This window comes from Paracoccidioides lutzii, assembly GCF_000150705.2.
Source record: "Paracoccidioides lutzii Pb01 unplaced genomic scaffold supercont2.15, whole genome shotgun sequence".
Classification (NCBI taxonomy): Eukaryota; Fungi; Ascomycota; class Eurotiomycetes; order Onygenales; family Ajellomycetaceae; genus Paracoccidioides; species Paracoccidioides lutzii.
The window spans coordinates 540,566-555,625 of NW_015440961.1; the positions used below are offsets into that span (position 1 = coordinate 540,566).

The 15,060-nt window shown below is 50.0% G+C and overlaps 5 protein-coding genes across 5 annotated transcripts; 3 read left to right on the top strand and 2 right to left on the bottom strand.

Annotated features, from left to right (window-relative positions):
* Positions 1-406: 406 nt before the first annotated feature.
* Positions 407-2,066, bottom strand: PAAG_05687 (negative regulator of the PHO system; the record flags this gene model as incomplete). Its single annotated transcript, XM_015845652.1, has 3 exons — positions 407-1,429; positions 1,527-1,550; positions 1,620-2,066. 3 exons carry the CDS (start codon positions 2,064-2,066, stop codon positions 407-409), a joined length of 1,494 nt encoding a protein of 497 aa, XP_015699878.1.
* Positions 2,067-2,739: 673 nt separating this feature from the next.
* Positions 2,740-3,921, bottom strand: PAAG_12080 (hypothetical protein; the record flags this gene model as incomplete). The annotated part of the gene is made up of 1 exon (XM_015847617.1): positions 2,740-3,921. One exon carries the CDS (start codon positions 3,919-3,921, stop codon positions 2,740-2,742), a length of 1,182 nt encoding a protein of 393 aa, XP_015702767.1.
* Positions 3,922-4,473: 552 nt separating this feature from the next.
* Positions 4,474-6,304, top strand: PAAG_05688 (hypothetical protein; the record flags this gene model as incomplete). Its single annotated transcript, XM_002792357.2, has 2 exons — positions 4,474-5,470; positions 5,613-6,304. The coding sequence occupies 2 exons, from the start codon at positions 4,474-4,476 to the stop codon at positions 6,302-6,304; spliced, it is 1,689 nt and encodes a 562-aa protein (XP_002792403.2).
* Positions 6,305-7,890: 1,586 nt separating this feature from the next.
* On the top strand, positions 7,891-9,747 carry PAAG_12081 (hypothetical protein; the record flags this gene model as incomplete). Its single annotated transcript, XM_015847618.1, has 4 exons — positions 7,891-8,403; positions 8,479-8,616; positions 8,716-8,877; positions 9,001-9,747. The coding sequence occupies 4 exons, from the start codon at positions 7,891-7,893 to the stop codon at positions 9,745-9,747; spliced, it is 1,560 nt and encodes a 519-aa protein (XP_015702768.1).
* Positions 9,748-11,383: 1,636 nt separating this feature from the next.
* Positions 11,384-14,847, top strand: PAAG_12082 (exportin-T; the record flags this gene model as incomplete). Its single annotated transcript, XM_015847619.1, has 4 exons — positions 11,384-11,395; positions 11,520-13,095; positions 13,155-14,180; positions 14,273-14,847. The coding sequence occupies 4 exons, from the start codon at positions 11,384-11,386 to the stop codon at positions 14,845-14,847; spliced, it is 3,189 nt and encodes a 1,062-aa protein (XP_015702769.1).
* Positions 14,848-15,060: the final 213 nt, after the last annotated feature.

Below are 15,060 nucleotides of genomic sequence, written 5' to 3' on the forward strand. Positions count from 1 at the left end.
ATTGGGAGGCGCAGGATTTTTGGGTAGTATTTATAGATTCTTTAAGAATCTTCCTTTTTCTCTTCTTTTCTCCTTTTGGAACTTGATGAGGTTCCGTCTTGAAACAACGGCTCGACCATACTTTCTTCAATATTGAAATATAGAAAAGAAAAGAGGAAAGCCATCCATTTGCATAAAATACACAGGGTGTTAGGAGCGAAAATAACAAAATTCCAGAACCCATCCCGTTGCTTATATTATATTAATGCATATTACAAAGAAGTACACAACAATAAACAAAAGCGGATACTAAATGAAAACCCGGCCCAAGAATGAAAAACGCCTTTTTGCTTGGTCAGTCATCAGCCCCATTTAGTAAAAGGCAAGGAGGAAATCAAATCTAAGATGGAGGGGGGGAAACAATTTCTCAATATCCACCCTGCGACATAATCCCCGGCGCCCCATACCCAGCCGCCATATGCTGCTGCTGTTGTTGATGCTGTTGTTGATGCTGTTGTTGATGCTGTTGTTGATGCTGTTGTTGTTGTTGATGCTGTTGATGCTGTTGATGCTGTTGATGCTGTTGATGTTGTTGATGCTGCTGCTGCGCCGCCTGTTGCGCCTGCAACTGATTCAGATCCTGAAACCACCTATGCCGCAACGCATCAGCAGCACTTATCCGCATCTCCGGCCTTAGCTGCAACATGCGACTCAACAAGTCCAATCCCAGCTGGTCAATCTGCGGCAAAATCAACCGCAGATCCTGCGTCGCATACACTTGGAAATTCGGTTTATACTCAGGGAAATTGGAGATGCCGGGCCAGGAGCGTTCGGAGGGAGTCCCCATTAGCCTAAAGATCTTTTGCAGTTGATCTTCGTTTGTCGTGCCGGGGAAGAGCGGACGGCCTGTATACATCTCCGCCATGATGCAGCCAGCGGACCAGATGTCAATGCTTGTGTTGTATGTCCTGCTGCCCAACAGGACGTCGGGGGCCCGGTACCAGAGGGTGACTACTTCGTTTGAGAAAGTGTTGACGGGTATCCCGAATGCGCGGGCGAGGCCAAAGTCGCCCAGCTTCAGCTGGCCCTTTGTATTGATGAGGAGATTCTGAGGTTTCAGGTCGCGATGCAGGACTCTATTTTCGTGGCAGAAGGCGATGCCGCGGAGGAGCTGGTGCATGAAAGATTTGATGGTGACGTAGTCGAGCTGGCCGCGGTCGCCACGGGAGTCCATGTAGCGTTTCAGGTCCTTGTCCATGTACTCGAAAACAAGCATGAGTTTGTTTTCGGTGTGGATGACGTCGTGGAGGGCGACGATGTTTTCGTGCTTGAGTTCTTTCATTAGGGAGATTTCGCGGATGGCGGTTGAGGGGGTACCTTCTTCGGAGTCGAGGTGGATTTCCTTTAGGGCGACCATCTCGCCTGTTTGGCGGTTGCGGCCTTTAAAGACCTAGTTATGTAAATCAATATAAGTGAAGAGAGGTGGGTGAGATAAAGTGGGGGAGGATAAGGGGGAGTAGCGCATCAGATCGCAATCAATCACGTACAGTAGCATAGGTTCCTTCACCGAGCTGAGTGGTGGGGGGAAAAAAAGGTTAGCAATAGGTAATTACAATGGAATGTGAACTACGATACCGCACCTTTTCAAGCTGCTGAAAGGAACTGGGAGGCTGTCGTTTTTCCATTGCGCCTGGTGTCGCTCGTGCTCTTGACGGACGGAAGCCGGGGTGTTGAGAGTAGCAGTGGGAGGCGTTTACGAGAAAGGTGCTTGGAGCAGCGATGGAGGAGGCGATGTCTAAATAAGAGGAGGTCGGCACAGTAGGAGCAGCAGCAGGATGAGGATGAGCAAAGGGCTGTTGATGATGAAGTTGCTGCTGCTGCTGTTGTTGTTGCTGCTGCTGAAGTTGTTGATGCTGTTGATGCTGTTGATGCTGTTGATGCTGTTGATGCTGTTGATGCTGTTGAGGCTGTTGATGCTGTTGATGCTGTTGAGGCTGTTGAGGCTGTTGAGGCTGTTGATGCTGGTGCTGCTGTTCGTGCTGGTGTTGGTGTTGGTCTTCAATGGCTGTAGAGCTGGGATCGTCCATAGCAAGACCCGGGCTGTAATTTGCTTATTTTAGTTGAATTACCTAGAGGCGAAGAGGCATCCCTCTAGATGTGAAACAAACTCTCGCTAATTATGAACCGTGATAGGGGGCCCAAGTAAGACCGTTGAGTCGTCGCCAGAGACCTCTGTAGACGCCGTGACGAAACGGGTTCCTGGTGGTGGTTTAACGTTACTTTTCCTTAGGGACGGGTGGATATGAAGGGACAGCGATTTGACGGAGCTTGGATTCGGAGGTTTGTGAGACCCCACAGCGTGAGGATGGGCGCTTAGATTGGGCAAATGGTGAGTTATTTAGGAACTGGAGATGCGCCAGGGATGAAGCAGAGTAGACAAGGGCGTGTGTCGGTTGGTTGGTCAGAAAAACCAACCAGCTGCAGAGTTAAACCTCTTGGTTCGCTGTGGATTGCCGCTCATCCGATAGCTTCAAACACTCCCGAAGCCGTGCTATAAATACAAAATCTAGATGTGTATGAAACAATATGGAGCAAGTCTATTCGCCATGTACAGCGCCTTCAATCTAACAAAGTAAAATATATCCCGTAAGCTATGTGCAATAGCTGTAGCTGTAGCTGTAGCTGTAGCCAACTAGATCTAGATCTGAGATCTGCGTCAAAATGAATCTTTTTCCCAGACCCCATGGATAATAACCATCATCAACCCTGAGACACCTCCTCAAGCAGCGCAGCAACCTCTGGCAACACATCCTCGACCCTCTCACTACACCTCACCCTCACCACCCCCTCACCAAACTCTCCAAACAGCCTCTCCTCCCCCCTCACCCCGCCCACATTCAGAATCCCCACGGCCATCCCCTTCCTCACAGCCCGCTCCACAAGCCTCCACGCCGAAAACGTCGCCAGACTGCTTCCCAGCACAAGCAACTTCCCAGCTCCATCCACGGCCTCCTCAGCCCGCTGCTTGACAGCGCCATCCACCGACTCTCCAAACATAATCACGGCTGGCTTCAGGATGCCTGCGTTGGAGCGGGCAGAGATGGCCCCGTCGCGCTCTGCTTCGACGATACCGATGCTGCCGTCTTTGAGTCGGGGCGGGCTCTCGAGGCAGTGCGGGCAGGGCGGGTAGCGGAATTGAGAGTAGGGTGCGTTGGGGAGATCAACATCGCCGTCCGGATTGATCTGTAATTTTTTCTCTTCATTGCCTCCCTGAAGACTCTCCGTTCCCATTCCCAACCCACGAGCAGCCCCGCCAAAGCCAACCCCAATCCGCATCTCCTCCAACCGTTCCGCCCATGCCGGATTCAACCTCCCCAACTCCCCCTGGAACCAACTCCTCCCCATCCTCCCCGAACAGCTAACGCAAACAACCTCTCTCAAACACCCATGCAGCTCGACAACAGGCACCACTTCCATCCCCGCAACCCCATCGTGCAACGAATCCACATTCTGCGTCACCACAGCACGCACGTACCCCTTCCTCCCCAGCTCGCCGATGGCGATATGCGTTTTATTGGGTCGTGCGCGAGAGAGGGTGGGCCAGCCGACGAAGCTGCGGGCCCAGTAGCGTTTGCGGGAGGCATGCTGGGTGAGGAATTCGTGGTGGTAGATTGGTTTGTAGGTGGTGTTGAGGCGGTAGGTGCCGTTTGGGCCACGGTAGTCGGAGAGGCCGGAGGGGACGGAGATGCCGGCACCGGTTAGGAGGGTTGTTTGGGTGCTGTTGGTGTTGTTGGTAATGTCTTGGGAGGCATTGATATTGGGGGAAGACAGGAAGGATGCTATGGCGGTGATTGCGGCGGGGATGGAGGTGGCGGATGGCGGGTGGATGATGGGAGGGGGGAGGGGGCCTGGGAAGGGGATCCGGAGTAGGGGCTTCGTCATGGGGGGGACATGATGTGGTTGGAGCCGATGTAGATGTTCTCCGTAGTCGGTATAGCAGTAGTTGGCGAGAGGAGGATAGAGGGGGTTATTTATAGCAGTCGTGGTTGTTTTTTAAGTCGTTGTTGGTTGGTATTCAACTGCCAAAGAGCGTTGGGGTAGGGTAGTTATAAGTCATTGCTGCTCACGGTACGGAGTTATAACAAGAAAACTACTAACAACTGCTGACACAAATCTCACCCTTTCTCTGCAGTGTGGCTTCTCCGCATCTTGAATAATGAAATATGAACAAATATGTTAATCAACTGTCACGTATGGGCGTGGTTCGACTCGAGGATCTCAGCATCCGAGCACAGAGTTGGAGTTAATGTACATATGGCAAATAGTTAACTATTTATTGCCTTACAAAAAACTTTGGTAGAAGCAGATAAAATAACTTTGTGCTGTCTCTCTCTCATCCCGTCTCATCCCTCCTCTCCTCCTTGCACAGTCTCATATAGAATAGAACAAAGAATTACAGAATAGACAGGATCAGACTAAATAATTGGCGTTGCCATGCTCCTCCTGCAGCCACCAGGCTGCTCCCGCGGACTCTCACTGGCCCGTCGCAGTCGCCGGTGCTGGTGCTTCATCCCTTTTCCTCCTGCGATTCCTGCACCTCAAGCCCCGTCCTGCTCGCGACAGTTCGCCAGCTCTGGCAAAAGGCAACGTGTCTTCCGTTCCTCTTCTTATTTATACTCGCATTCCATCTCCATCCCCGTCTGCGTCTTGCCCTCCGCGTCCTTTCTCCCCAGACAACTTCCGTCCTATGCTCCCCGTCACCAGTACCACCAACACCGCCAACACCACCACCCTGTCCACACCGGCACCCGCATCCCTTCAACAAATACAACAACATCCCGACATCCCCTCCCCCGACCCCATCTCTCTGCTCTACCCCTTTTCACCCTCATGACAACCCCCAAAGCCAGATCCCACGGCCACCAGAGCCATGGCCACTCCCACTCCCACTCCCATTGTCAGCACCACGACACCACCTACCTCCTCTCCACAAACAAATCCGACGCAGCAGTTCGCATAACCCGCATTGGCCTCCTCTCCAACCTCCTAATGGCCCTCTCAAAGGGCATAGGCGGCTATTTCTTCAACTCCACCGCCCTCATCGCGGACGCCTACCACTCCCTCACAGACCTGCTATCCGACTTCATGACCCTAGGCACTGTCTCGCTGTCGCTGAAGCCACCCAGCTCCCGCTTCCCACTGGGCTATGGGAAGGTGGAGAGTCTGGGCGCGCTGGGCGTTAGTGGCCTGCTGCTCTGTGGCGGGTTCTTGATGGGGTTGAATGCGGTGGAGGTGCTGGCTACGCAGTTTTTTCCAGCGGGCGCGGAATGGGCCGGGGAGTGGGGGTTGTTGGGGCATGGGCATTTGCATTCGCATGGGCATGGTGACCATGGAGGGCATGGCCATGGCCCTGGAGTGTTGGGCCCGAATATTAATGCGGCGTGGCTGGCTGCTGGGTCCATTCTGGTGAAGGAGTCGTTATACCAAGCAAGTAAGTATATCTACATGAACTAAAACAACTAAAGCCACACCCTCCTTCCAACCATTTGCACTTCTTTTTATTAATAATAATAATATTATTATTATTGCTATTCTGATTAATATTACTAGCTAACTAACAACCAAATCAACAGCAATGAAAATCGCTCTTCAACGCAAATCCTCCGTCCTCGCCTCAAACGCCATCCACCACCGCGTAGACTCATTAACAAGCTTCGTCGCCCTCCTCACCATCGGAGGCGCCCACGTCCTCCCCGACGCCTCCTGGCTCGACCCTGTCGGCGGCCTCGTCATCTCCCTCATGATCATCAAGGCTGGCTGGGGCAATACAAAGACCTCGCTTCTTGAGCTTGTGGATGTCAGTGTTGATGCGGAGATGAGGGAGTCTGTGGAGAGTTGTGCGAGGAAGGCGGTTGAGGAGTTGGGGTTGGGAAGGAGAGGAGAGGGAGAGGGAGAAGAGGGAGAGGTGCAGATTCGTGATGTGCGCGGTATCAAGTCTGGGCAGAATTACGTGATGGAGGTTGATGTTGTGGTTCCTGGGGCGTGGAGTGTTAGTCGGACACGGGCTGTGGAGGACGCGATTCGGGAGAGGCTTGGGAAGCGGGTTAGAGGTGTGAAGAGGGTTAAGGTGCGGTTTTTGGCCAAGGAAGATGCGGATGCGAATGCGGTTGCGGACGAGTTTATTACTCGTGATGTTAGTCCGAGGAGCAGCCCGGAGCCGGAGTCGGAGTCGGAAGAGAATGAGGAACATACGGATCGGAATGGGGTGGTTGTTAGTTCGGGGGCAAAGGGGCGGGGTGAAGGGGTTGCGAATAAACGACTCTAGGGCGGAGGGAGGAGGTTGTTTGATTAATTGTGTCTGTTTAAAAACTGTCGGGTATCGTTTCTATCTGGATGATTGGCTCTTGTTTTTTTTTTTTTTTTTTTTTTTTTTTTTTTTTTTTTTCTCTTTCTCTTTCTTTTTTGGTGCTGGAAAAAGCCGATGGAGCAAGGTTATACCTGTCGCCTTTATCTGTGCCATCTGTCTGTCCGTCTGTCCCAATTGCGATTTGTCCCCGCTGGGCTGGTTCCGGTGGGAGCCACCCAACAGCTGGAGAAAGCCTAGAGATAGAGACTTGCGCGTCTTTTTGGAAACGAGGAAGAAGAGCAGAAGATAAGGTAAGAGGAAATTAACCTCGGGTGTACTGGCGTGGGGTATATATTTTCTACCCGTCTCTTATCTATCTATATACATGGGATCGCTGCCGTCTCGACATAGGTAAGATTTATGGTGTTGGTTTTTGTTTGCGAATTTATTACCCAACTTAGCTATTTCAGATGGAGGCTGGATTATATATTCTATCCTATTCTAATTCTATTAGTATTTGTATTTTTAGGTTTTTGGAGGGGTTTTCTTTTGCTTCGTTTTATGATGGAATGGGGAAATGCAGAAATAGCACCTTTCGTACAACTAACTAGATCTAAATAGACGACAACCTTCAGGAGACGCAGCGCATGTTTCTTTGTTGGATTGAGATAACGGTGTGGAAAAAAAAAAAAACCTCAAGTCCAAACTGGGCCCTATGGTGTAAGTGATTGTTCGATCATTTCTCGGATATCTTTCCTGTGGATTGCATAGCTGATCCTTCGAACTGGCTACATAAACCAACCAGGCCGAGTGTCTCTTTATGAAATGGACATTAACATAGTTAACTATTTAACCAACTACAACCCCTGGTATCAGTGATCTTCCACCGGCGCATTTCCTCCTGGATAGTGGGTCAGGGGTGGAATGGATTTGTTTTACTACCACAAACTGCAGCACAGCAGCAGCTACATTTCTTTGCTTTTTCTCTTTCGAGTCGTTAACCAAATGGCTAGTTAACTAGTTACCCCAGTTTTACCCTTGGTGTTGACGTTGGTGTTGGTTGTCAGGATTACAGTCCTTCAAGAGGGACCATCCAAGGTTCCGATCTGCGGTTATCTTCTGGTAATCCCGCAACTCCCCGCAAACCCGTTGTTTTTAAATATGTCCTCCTTTATGATGATGATGATGATGGAGAATCTGCTCTAGGTGGGTCGTCCAGGGAAACAATTGCAAATAGCCTTGGAAATATCGTGGCCTCCACGGAGTATGTGTATATGGAATTTTGGCTTCTCTGGATAATCTTGAGAAGACCAAACCACGGCAAGAAAAGGAATCTTCTGTGGCAATTGCATGTAACACACACACATATATACATATAGCAGAGTGCGGGCCCTATCTTGTTGTTCAATTCTCACTCTTCGTTCCACTGCAACTACTCCGCCACTGAATCTGTTATTATTTCTAGCTAAGCGGAACAACGAACTCAGCCGTTGGAGCACAGAGCGTCCATCTTACACAGGGAGCACAATCACCATAAGAAATAGAACCCCCCCCCACCTCCCACCATGCCCTCCGAAGCTCAAGAATCAGGCCCCCTCTACATTGGCTTCGACCTCTCCACCCAACAACTAAAAGCCCTCGTTGTCACCTCTGACCTTAGAGTAGTCCACATCGCCATATTCGACTTCGACGCCGACTCCCACGGTTTCCCCATGAAAAATGGCGTGCAGACCAACGAAGCAGAGCATGAGGTCTTCGCCCCCGTCGCCATGTGGCTGCAGGCCCTGGACGGCGTGCTACTCCAGCTGAAAAGGCAAGGGCTGGATTTTGGCCGTGTATGCGCCATCAGCGGCGCGGGACAGCAGCATGGCAGCGTCTATTGGAATGGGAAGGCGGAGCGAGTTTTGGCTTCGTTGGATGCGGGGGAGGGGCTGGAGGGCCAGGTTGCGACGGCGCTGTCGCATCCCTTCAGTCCCAATTGGCAGGATGCTAGTACGCAGCGGGAGTGTGATGAGTTTGATGAGGTTTTGGGCGGTAGTGGGGAGTTGGCAGAGGTTACGGGGAGTAAGGCGCATCACGTAAGGGGTCTCCCCTTTTTTTAATCGCTTTCCTTTGAAAGGGGAGGAAGGACGAGGATACTAATTGGGTATTAGAGATTTACTGGACCGCAAATACTACGGTTCCAACGCAAATATCCAGATGCATATAAGAAGACCTCGAGAATATCTCTCGTCTCGTCCTTCCTGGCATCTCTGTTCCTGGGCAAGATTGCCCCCATTGACATCTCAGATGTATGCGGGATGAACCTTTGGGACATCCAGAAAGGCAAATGGGATGAACGCTTGCTCAAACTATGCGCAGGACCGTATGGAGTGGTCGATTTAAAATAGAAGTTAGGCGACGTGCCTGACGACGGCGGCATCCACCTAGGTAAAATTAACCGCTACTTTGTCGACCGATATTCATTCAACCCGGACTGCGTTATAATCCCGTCCACGGGAGATAACCCAGCTACAATCCTCGCCCTCCCCCTACGTCCGGGGGACGCAATGGTGTCGCTGGGGACCTCAACTACCTTCCTCATGTCAACTCCAGAATATAAACCGGATCCCTCAACGCATTTCTTCAACCACCCAACCACACCAGGCTTATACATGTTCATGCTCTGCTAAAAGAACGGCGGACTCGCCCGCGAACAAGTCCGTGACGCCATCAATGAGAAACTGGCCAAAACCACCACCATCAACAACAACAACAACAACATAGGCACCACCCCATCAAACCCCTGGCACAACTTCGACAAAGCCATCCACCAACTACCCACAGCCGGCCAACGCACAGAATCCGACCCCATGAAACTAGCCCTCTACTTCCCCAAACCAGAAATAGTCCCCAACATCCCCCGCGGCGAATGGCACTTCACCTACAACCCAGGCACAAAAACCCTAACGCAATCCCAAGACGGCTGGGACAGACCCCTCGATGACGCCCGTGCCATTGTCGAGAGCCAAATGCTCTCCCTCCGCCTGCGCTCCCTCGCTCTCCTGTACAGCCCATCACCGGACCTCCCGGCGCAGCCCCGCAGTGTATACCTTGTCGGGGGCGGGTCGCGCAATAGAGCCATTCCGAAAGTCGCTGGCGAGGTGCTGGGTGGTGTTGAAGGGGTTTATAAGTTGGATGTTGGGGAGAATGCGTGCGCGCTTGGGGCGGCGTATAAGGCTGTGTGGGCGATGGAGAAGGGTGAGGGTCAGAGGTTTGAGGAGTTGATTGAGGAGAGGTGGAGGGAGGGTGAGTTTGTGGAGAGGATTGCCCGGGGGTATTGGGGGAAGGTGTTTGGGAGGTTTGGGAGGGCGTTGGAGGGGTTTGAGATGATGGAGAGGGAGGTACTGAGGGAGGTTGGGGAGGGCAGGGAGGTGGGATAAAGGTTCTGTGTCCCTTTTATTCACCCCTTCTTTCTTTTATCTTCCTCTTCAGGTTTATTTATCTTGTACATTTTTGTTCGGGGGTTGCTTCTCTTCGAGTGCTTCATTTGAAAATGTTACCCCTGAGTTTTATGGACCCCCTTTACTCCCCTTTGAATGATAGAATACGATACAAGGAGGAATATACACAATTATTCATCATGAGTTGTATAATAATAGTGGATCTCCCTCAAAATACTCCTTTTTGGGGAAATTATTAGCCTGCTGGATACGATTCTCGTCCAGCAATACCTCTTACTGGTTAGGGCTATGGATTCTCTTCCGACGACTGGCGGCGGACACCATGTGTGTTTTGAGACTTATCGTCTTTGCCTATTATTACATGCATGGCTGTTCCCCAACCTGGAGTGTTCCCTCTCTCTGCACTGGTTGAGCGGTGGGGAAATTTCGTTGTCACCTGTCATGAAGGATCCAGAGAGAGGATACTGATAGGGCAGGACGAATAATAGCTGATAGCTGTGCATCCGAGAAAAGTCAACTGAACACGGAAATGGACTAGTTTATAAAGATAACTAGTCCTTTTCGACAGTAGCTTGGCCTTATAATCCTTTTTGCTCGGTTTTGATGCCTTCAATTGCGAGTCCTTCACCCATTTGTCTTTCAAAGCCTTTGCCTCATAACCCTTTTTTGCTGAATATCGAGGACCAGAATTCTGGCATGGACAGTAAATTTGCCAACTGGATTGATTCTCTCATCCGTATTTAAAGGGTTTGCCGGGTTATTGTTAGTGGGAGTATTTCAACGAGAGGCCTCGTGGGCTGCAAGCGGAGAATGCATGCATCCGTGAGGGCCCCGGTATATTAATATAGACATGTAGGTAGCACTGTAGCAGCAGCAGCCGAAGGAATCGGCATTTTTAGCAAGAGAAGAATCGGCGAAGGAAATGGAGGTTTTGACTTGTCCGTGTGAATGGTATATTATTAATACCTAGGTTAGTTGGGTTTTCTGCTGAAAGAAGAGAGTACACATATTAACTATCAGATAAACGATTACCAGACGAATGCAATTTTTTTTGGACTATTTGAATTTTAAAGCCTGGAGCAGAGAGTGAGCATCTGCAAGTTGATTTATGCGGTGTGCGGAGTGTGAGGGTGCAGGTAGCAGGGTGGTTGGGTGGTTGGGTGGTTTGGCGGTGGTGGTGGTGGCGGTGGTGATTCTTAAGTAAACCAGGGTCAAGGCGCAGGAGGATGCGGCGATAATGTTGCCTGCTGTCTCAACTTCACTCAACCTCAACTCTCAGGACTAAATAGTCACAACACTCCTGTTTCCACCTTGCAGAGCAACCAGGATCAATCTGCAAAACGTCTTCTTAATTGCAATACCTCGGCCAGGTCCAGTAATTACCGCTTATAGAACCCTCTACTATTAACTGTTCGTCGCCCTCCCCCCCCCTGGGTTGATCTAACCATGGCTTAAGGAGAGTGATGACACTCCGCAAAAACTCTCAACCACACAACACAACTCTCCTGCGCAGGGCAACATAGCTTCTCGCAGGTAGACTATCCCTAGTTGCTGGTCCTTGTGGCAGCATTTTCATCGGAGTGGTCTGGAACAACCAACATTGGCTGGCCAAACGATGGAGGACCAAGTAAATATCTATACAGCGTTATTTTTCTTCCCACACCAAATCTCTTTTGTTACCACCCCTCGATGAAACTGCACTCAACACCCCCCTTTCTCCTCAACATCTCTGACATGTTTTTGATCACTAGGTAGCGAACGCCATCCAAATCGCTTGGAACCCTTCCTCAGATCAAACAGTCAAGGCTCAAGCCTTTGAATACCTCAACCGTCTCCGAGCAGATCCGTCTGGGTGGCACGTGTGTCTTCCTATCTTCACCAAATTGCCCCGACACTCTGAAGTTGTGCGCCATGTCGCTCTGGAAATCCTCAACAGCGCCACCCAGACTGGAATGGTGGACCTGCAAGGGTTGAGGTACATAAAGGGTCGCCTGATGGAGTATCTTGGGCAGATGTATGGCTCGGATTCCTCCACCCAGATGGATCCCGCCAGTTTACAAAATAAGGTGGCTCAGACGTTGACCTATCTTTTCTCTGCGCTCTATGCGAATGGATGGGAGACCTTCTTCGATGACCTGCTTCGTCTGACATACAACAGCCCCCAAAGCTCGTCAAAGGATAATTCCCTCGGTGTCATATTTTACCTTCGGGTCATCAACTCGATCCATGATGAGATTGGAGATGTGCTGGTTTCGAGATCGCGGGCGGAACAGGATAAAGCAAACCTGCTCAAGGATCTTGTACGCCAGAGGGACGTGCAGAAACTGGTCAATTCGTGGCAGGAGATTCTCTCAAACTGGCAGACTGGAAACGATAGCATCACGGAGATATGCCTGAAAGCCATTGGCAGTTGGGTCAGTTGGATTGATATATCGCTAGTCGTCAACCAGACTATGCTTGATCTGCTGTTCCAGCAGCTTGCCAGAGCCAAGGATCCTAATCTTCCCGAGGGTGCGGAAAAAGTCCGAGATGCGGCAGTTGATGTATTCACCGAGATTGTGGGCAAGAAGATGAAACCGTCAGACAAAATCGACATGATCTTATTTCTCAATTTAGAGAACACAGTCGCTCAACTTACTGGAAGCCCCCCGCTTCATGACCATCGCTTTACCTCCAAGTACGACACTGACCTTGCGGAAACGGTGGCCAGGCTAGTGAACATTACAACAATTGATATTGTCCGGTCTCTAGATAATGATACTGTTGATTCTGCCACCAAAGAGAAAGCAGAATCGCTTCTACAATCCTTCCTCCCACATATTCTTCGATATTTCGCGGACGAGTACGACGAGGTATGCTCGACTGTAATCCCCTCTATGAACGATCTTCTATCGTACTTCCGCAAAACCGCCAAAAAGAATCCAGCTCTCGCCCCTCAGCAAGCGCCTATGTTGATGCTAATCCTAAAGGCTATCATTGCTAAGATGAGATATGATGAAACCTCATCATGGGGCGATGACGATGATCAAACAGATGAGGCTGAATTTCAGGAACTTCGAAAGCGTTTGAACGTACTTCAGCAGATTGTCGCTTCTTCAAACGAGCCGCTCTACATGGATGTTGTTAGTGAAATCGTGGGGACAACTTTGGACAATCTCAGACAACCTGGTGCCCAAGTTGACTGGAGGGATCTTGATCTTGCGTTGCACGAGATGTTCCTCTTTGGAGACCTTGCTCTGAAGGCAGGCGGCTTGTATGTCAAAAATAAGGTGAACAATGCTGCTGCAGAACTATTGGTGAAGATGATGCTGCGGATGGTTGAAGCTGGTGAGTTTGGACATTTTAATTCATTTTTGCACTGCTTGTATGCTAACTATTGTTTACAGACGTCAGGTCGTTTACCCATCCAGCAACTCAGCTCCAGTATATGGAGATCTGTGTACGGTATAGCTCCTTTTTCGATCATCATGTGCATCTTATCCCAGGCGTTTTAGAATCCTTCCTACAATTAGTTCATCATCCAGTCAAAAAAGTGAGGACCAGATCTTGGTATCTTTTCCATCGATTCCTTAAACATCTTCGGAATCGCATTGGCAATGTGGCGCAAACCGTCATCAAGGCCCTTGGCGACCTCCTTGTCATCCAAGCGGAAGTTCCTCAAGAAGGGTCCGACGGTGACGATATGTCATCTGAAGATCATGAAGGATCCGCAGATGCCGTGTTTAATAGTCAGTTGTATCTTTTCGAGGCCATCGGTTGTATCTGCTCTACCACTTCCGTCCCAGTTGACCAACAAGTCGCCTACGCCCAATCTGTCATGACTCCCATCTTCATGGATATGGAAAGACATCTTGGAGCTGCAAAATCAAATGACGAACAGTCTATCTTACAAATCCACCATGATATAATGGCATTGGGTACGCTAGCTCGAGGATTCTCGGACTGGACCCCAGGGACGATAGCACCTGCTGCACTCCCTGCACCAGAGATCTCCGAAGCCTTCAACCAAGTATCTGAAGCTACCTTGGTGGCTCTCGAGTCACTGAAATCCTCTTTCAACATTAGAACTGCTGCTAGATTTGCATTCTCTAGACTAGTCGGTGTTCGTGGTTCTCAGAATTTACCCCAGCTTCCCCGGTGGATTGATGGATTGATGACGGAGACATCCTCCAAAGATGAAATGGCGTTGTTTTTGCGCTTACTGGATCAAATCATTTTTGGATTTAAGACTGAGATTTATGGTATCCTCGACACGCTCTTAACGCCTTTCCTGCAGCGTGTATTTGCTGGAATCTCCGATCCCACGACCGGTACGGACGATGAGATACAACTTGCCGAACTGAAGCGAGAGTATCTCAACTTCTTGCTAATGATTCTGAATAATAACCTTGGAACCGTTATAATTAGCAGCAGTAAGTTCCTCAATAACCTTGTTTTCAAACCTCCCCATTTATCCCTAATAAACATAACCAAACTAACACATGAAAATTTTGTCCAAAAACAGCAAACCAACCAATCTTCGAAACCGTCCTAAGCACAATCGAACACTTTGCCCGAGACGTCGATGACTTCCCCACAGCCAAGATGGCCTTCCTAGTCCTATCCCGCATGTCAAGTCTATGGGGTGGACCGGACATCACTCAACCGGCCGCCAACGGCAATGCCAACACAACCCCGCAGCCGGCCCTACCAGGCTTCGCCCAGTTCATGATCAACCGCTTCTCTCCGCTCTGCTGGTCCCTCCCTATGACGCCCTCCTTCAACCCAAAGGACGCACAGGCAAAGCAGGTCCTTGGCGAAGCCGCGGCGCTGCAGAAAGTTATATACTCAAAAACGGGACAGGAGTATATTAACTACCTGAGAGGGAGAGAGTTGCCTGGCATGGGGATGGGGAGTGATCTTGTCAATGAGTATGTGGGGTCCTTAGAGCACTTGGATGTGAAAGGGTTCCGGCAATTTTTTCAGGTATGGGTGTCTCCTCCTGGTTCTACCGTTCGTTATTTCCTCCCTTCTTCTTTTGATACACCGTCATCTAACTTGAATCTCACGTTCCTCTGCAGTCATTTATCCAGCGATTAAGCGCATGATATCACGGAACTCGTTCTCTCTTATTCGCTACGATATCCATACCCGGAGGGATTTGCTCATTCATCTATACACACATCTTCTTATGCTCTACGACCCGTGTCTGTCGAACCCTCTTTCTCCATTTCTCTTTTCCATCGAAGGAAGCTTTTCGATGAGGCAAGTCAAATAACTGTCGACATGCCCAATCATCGAAGATAAAGACCA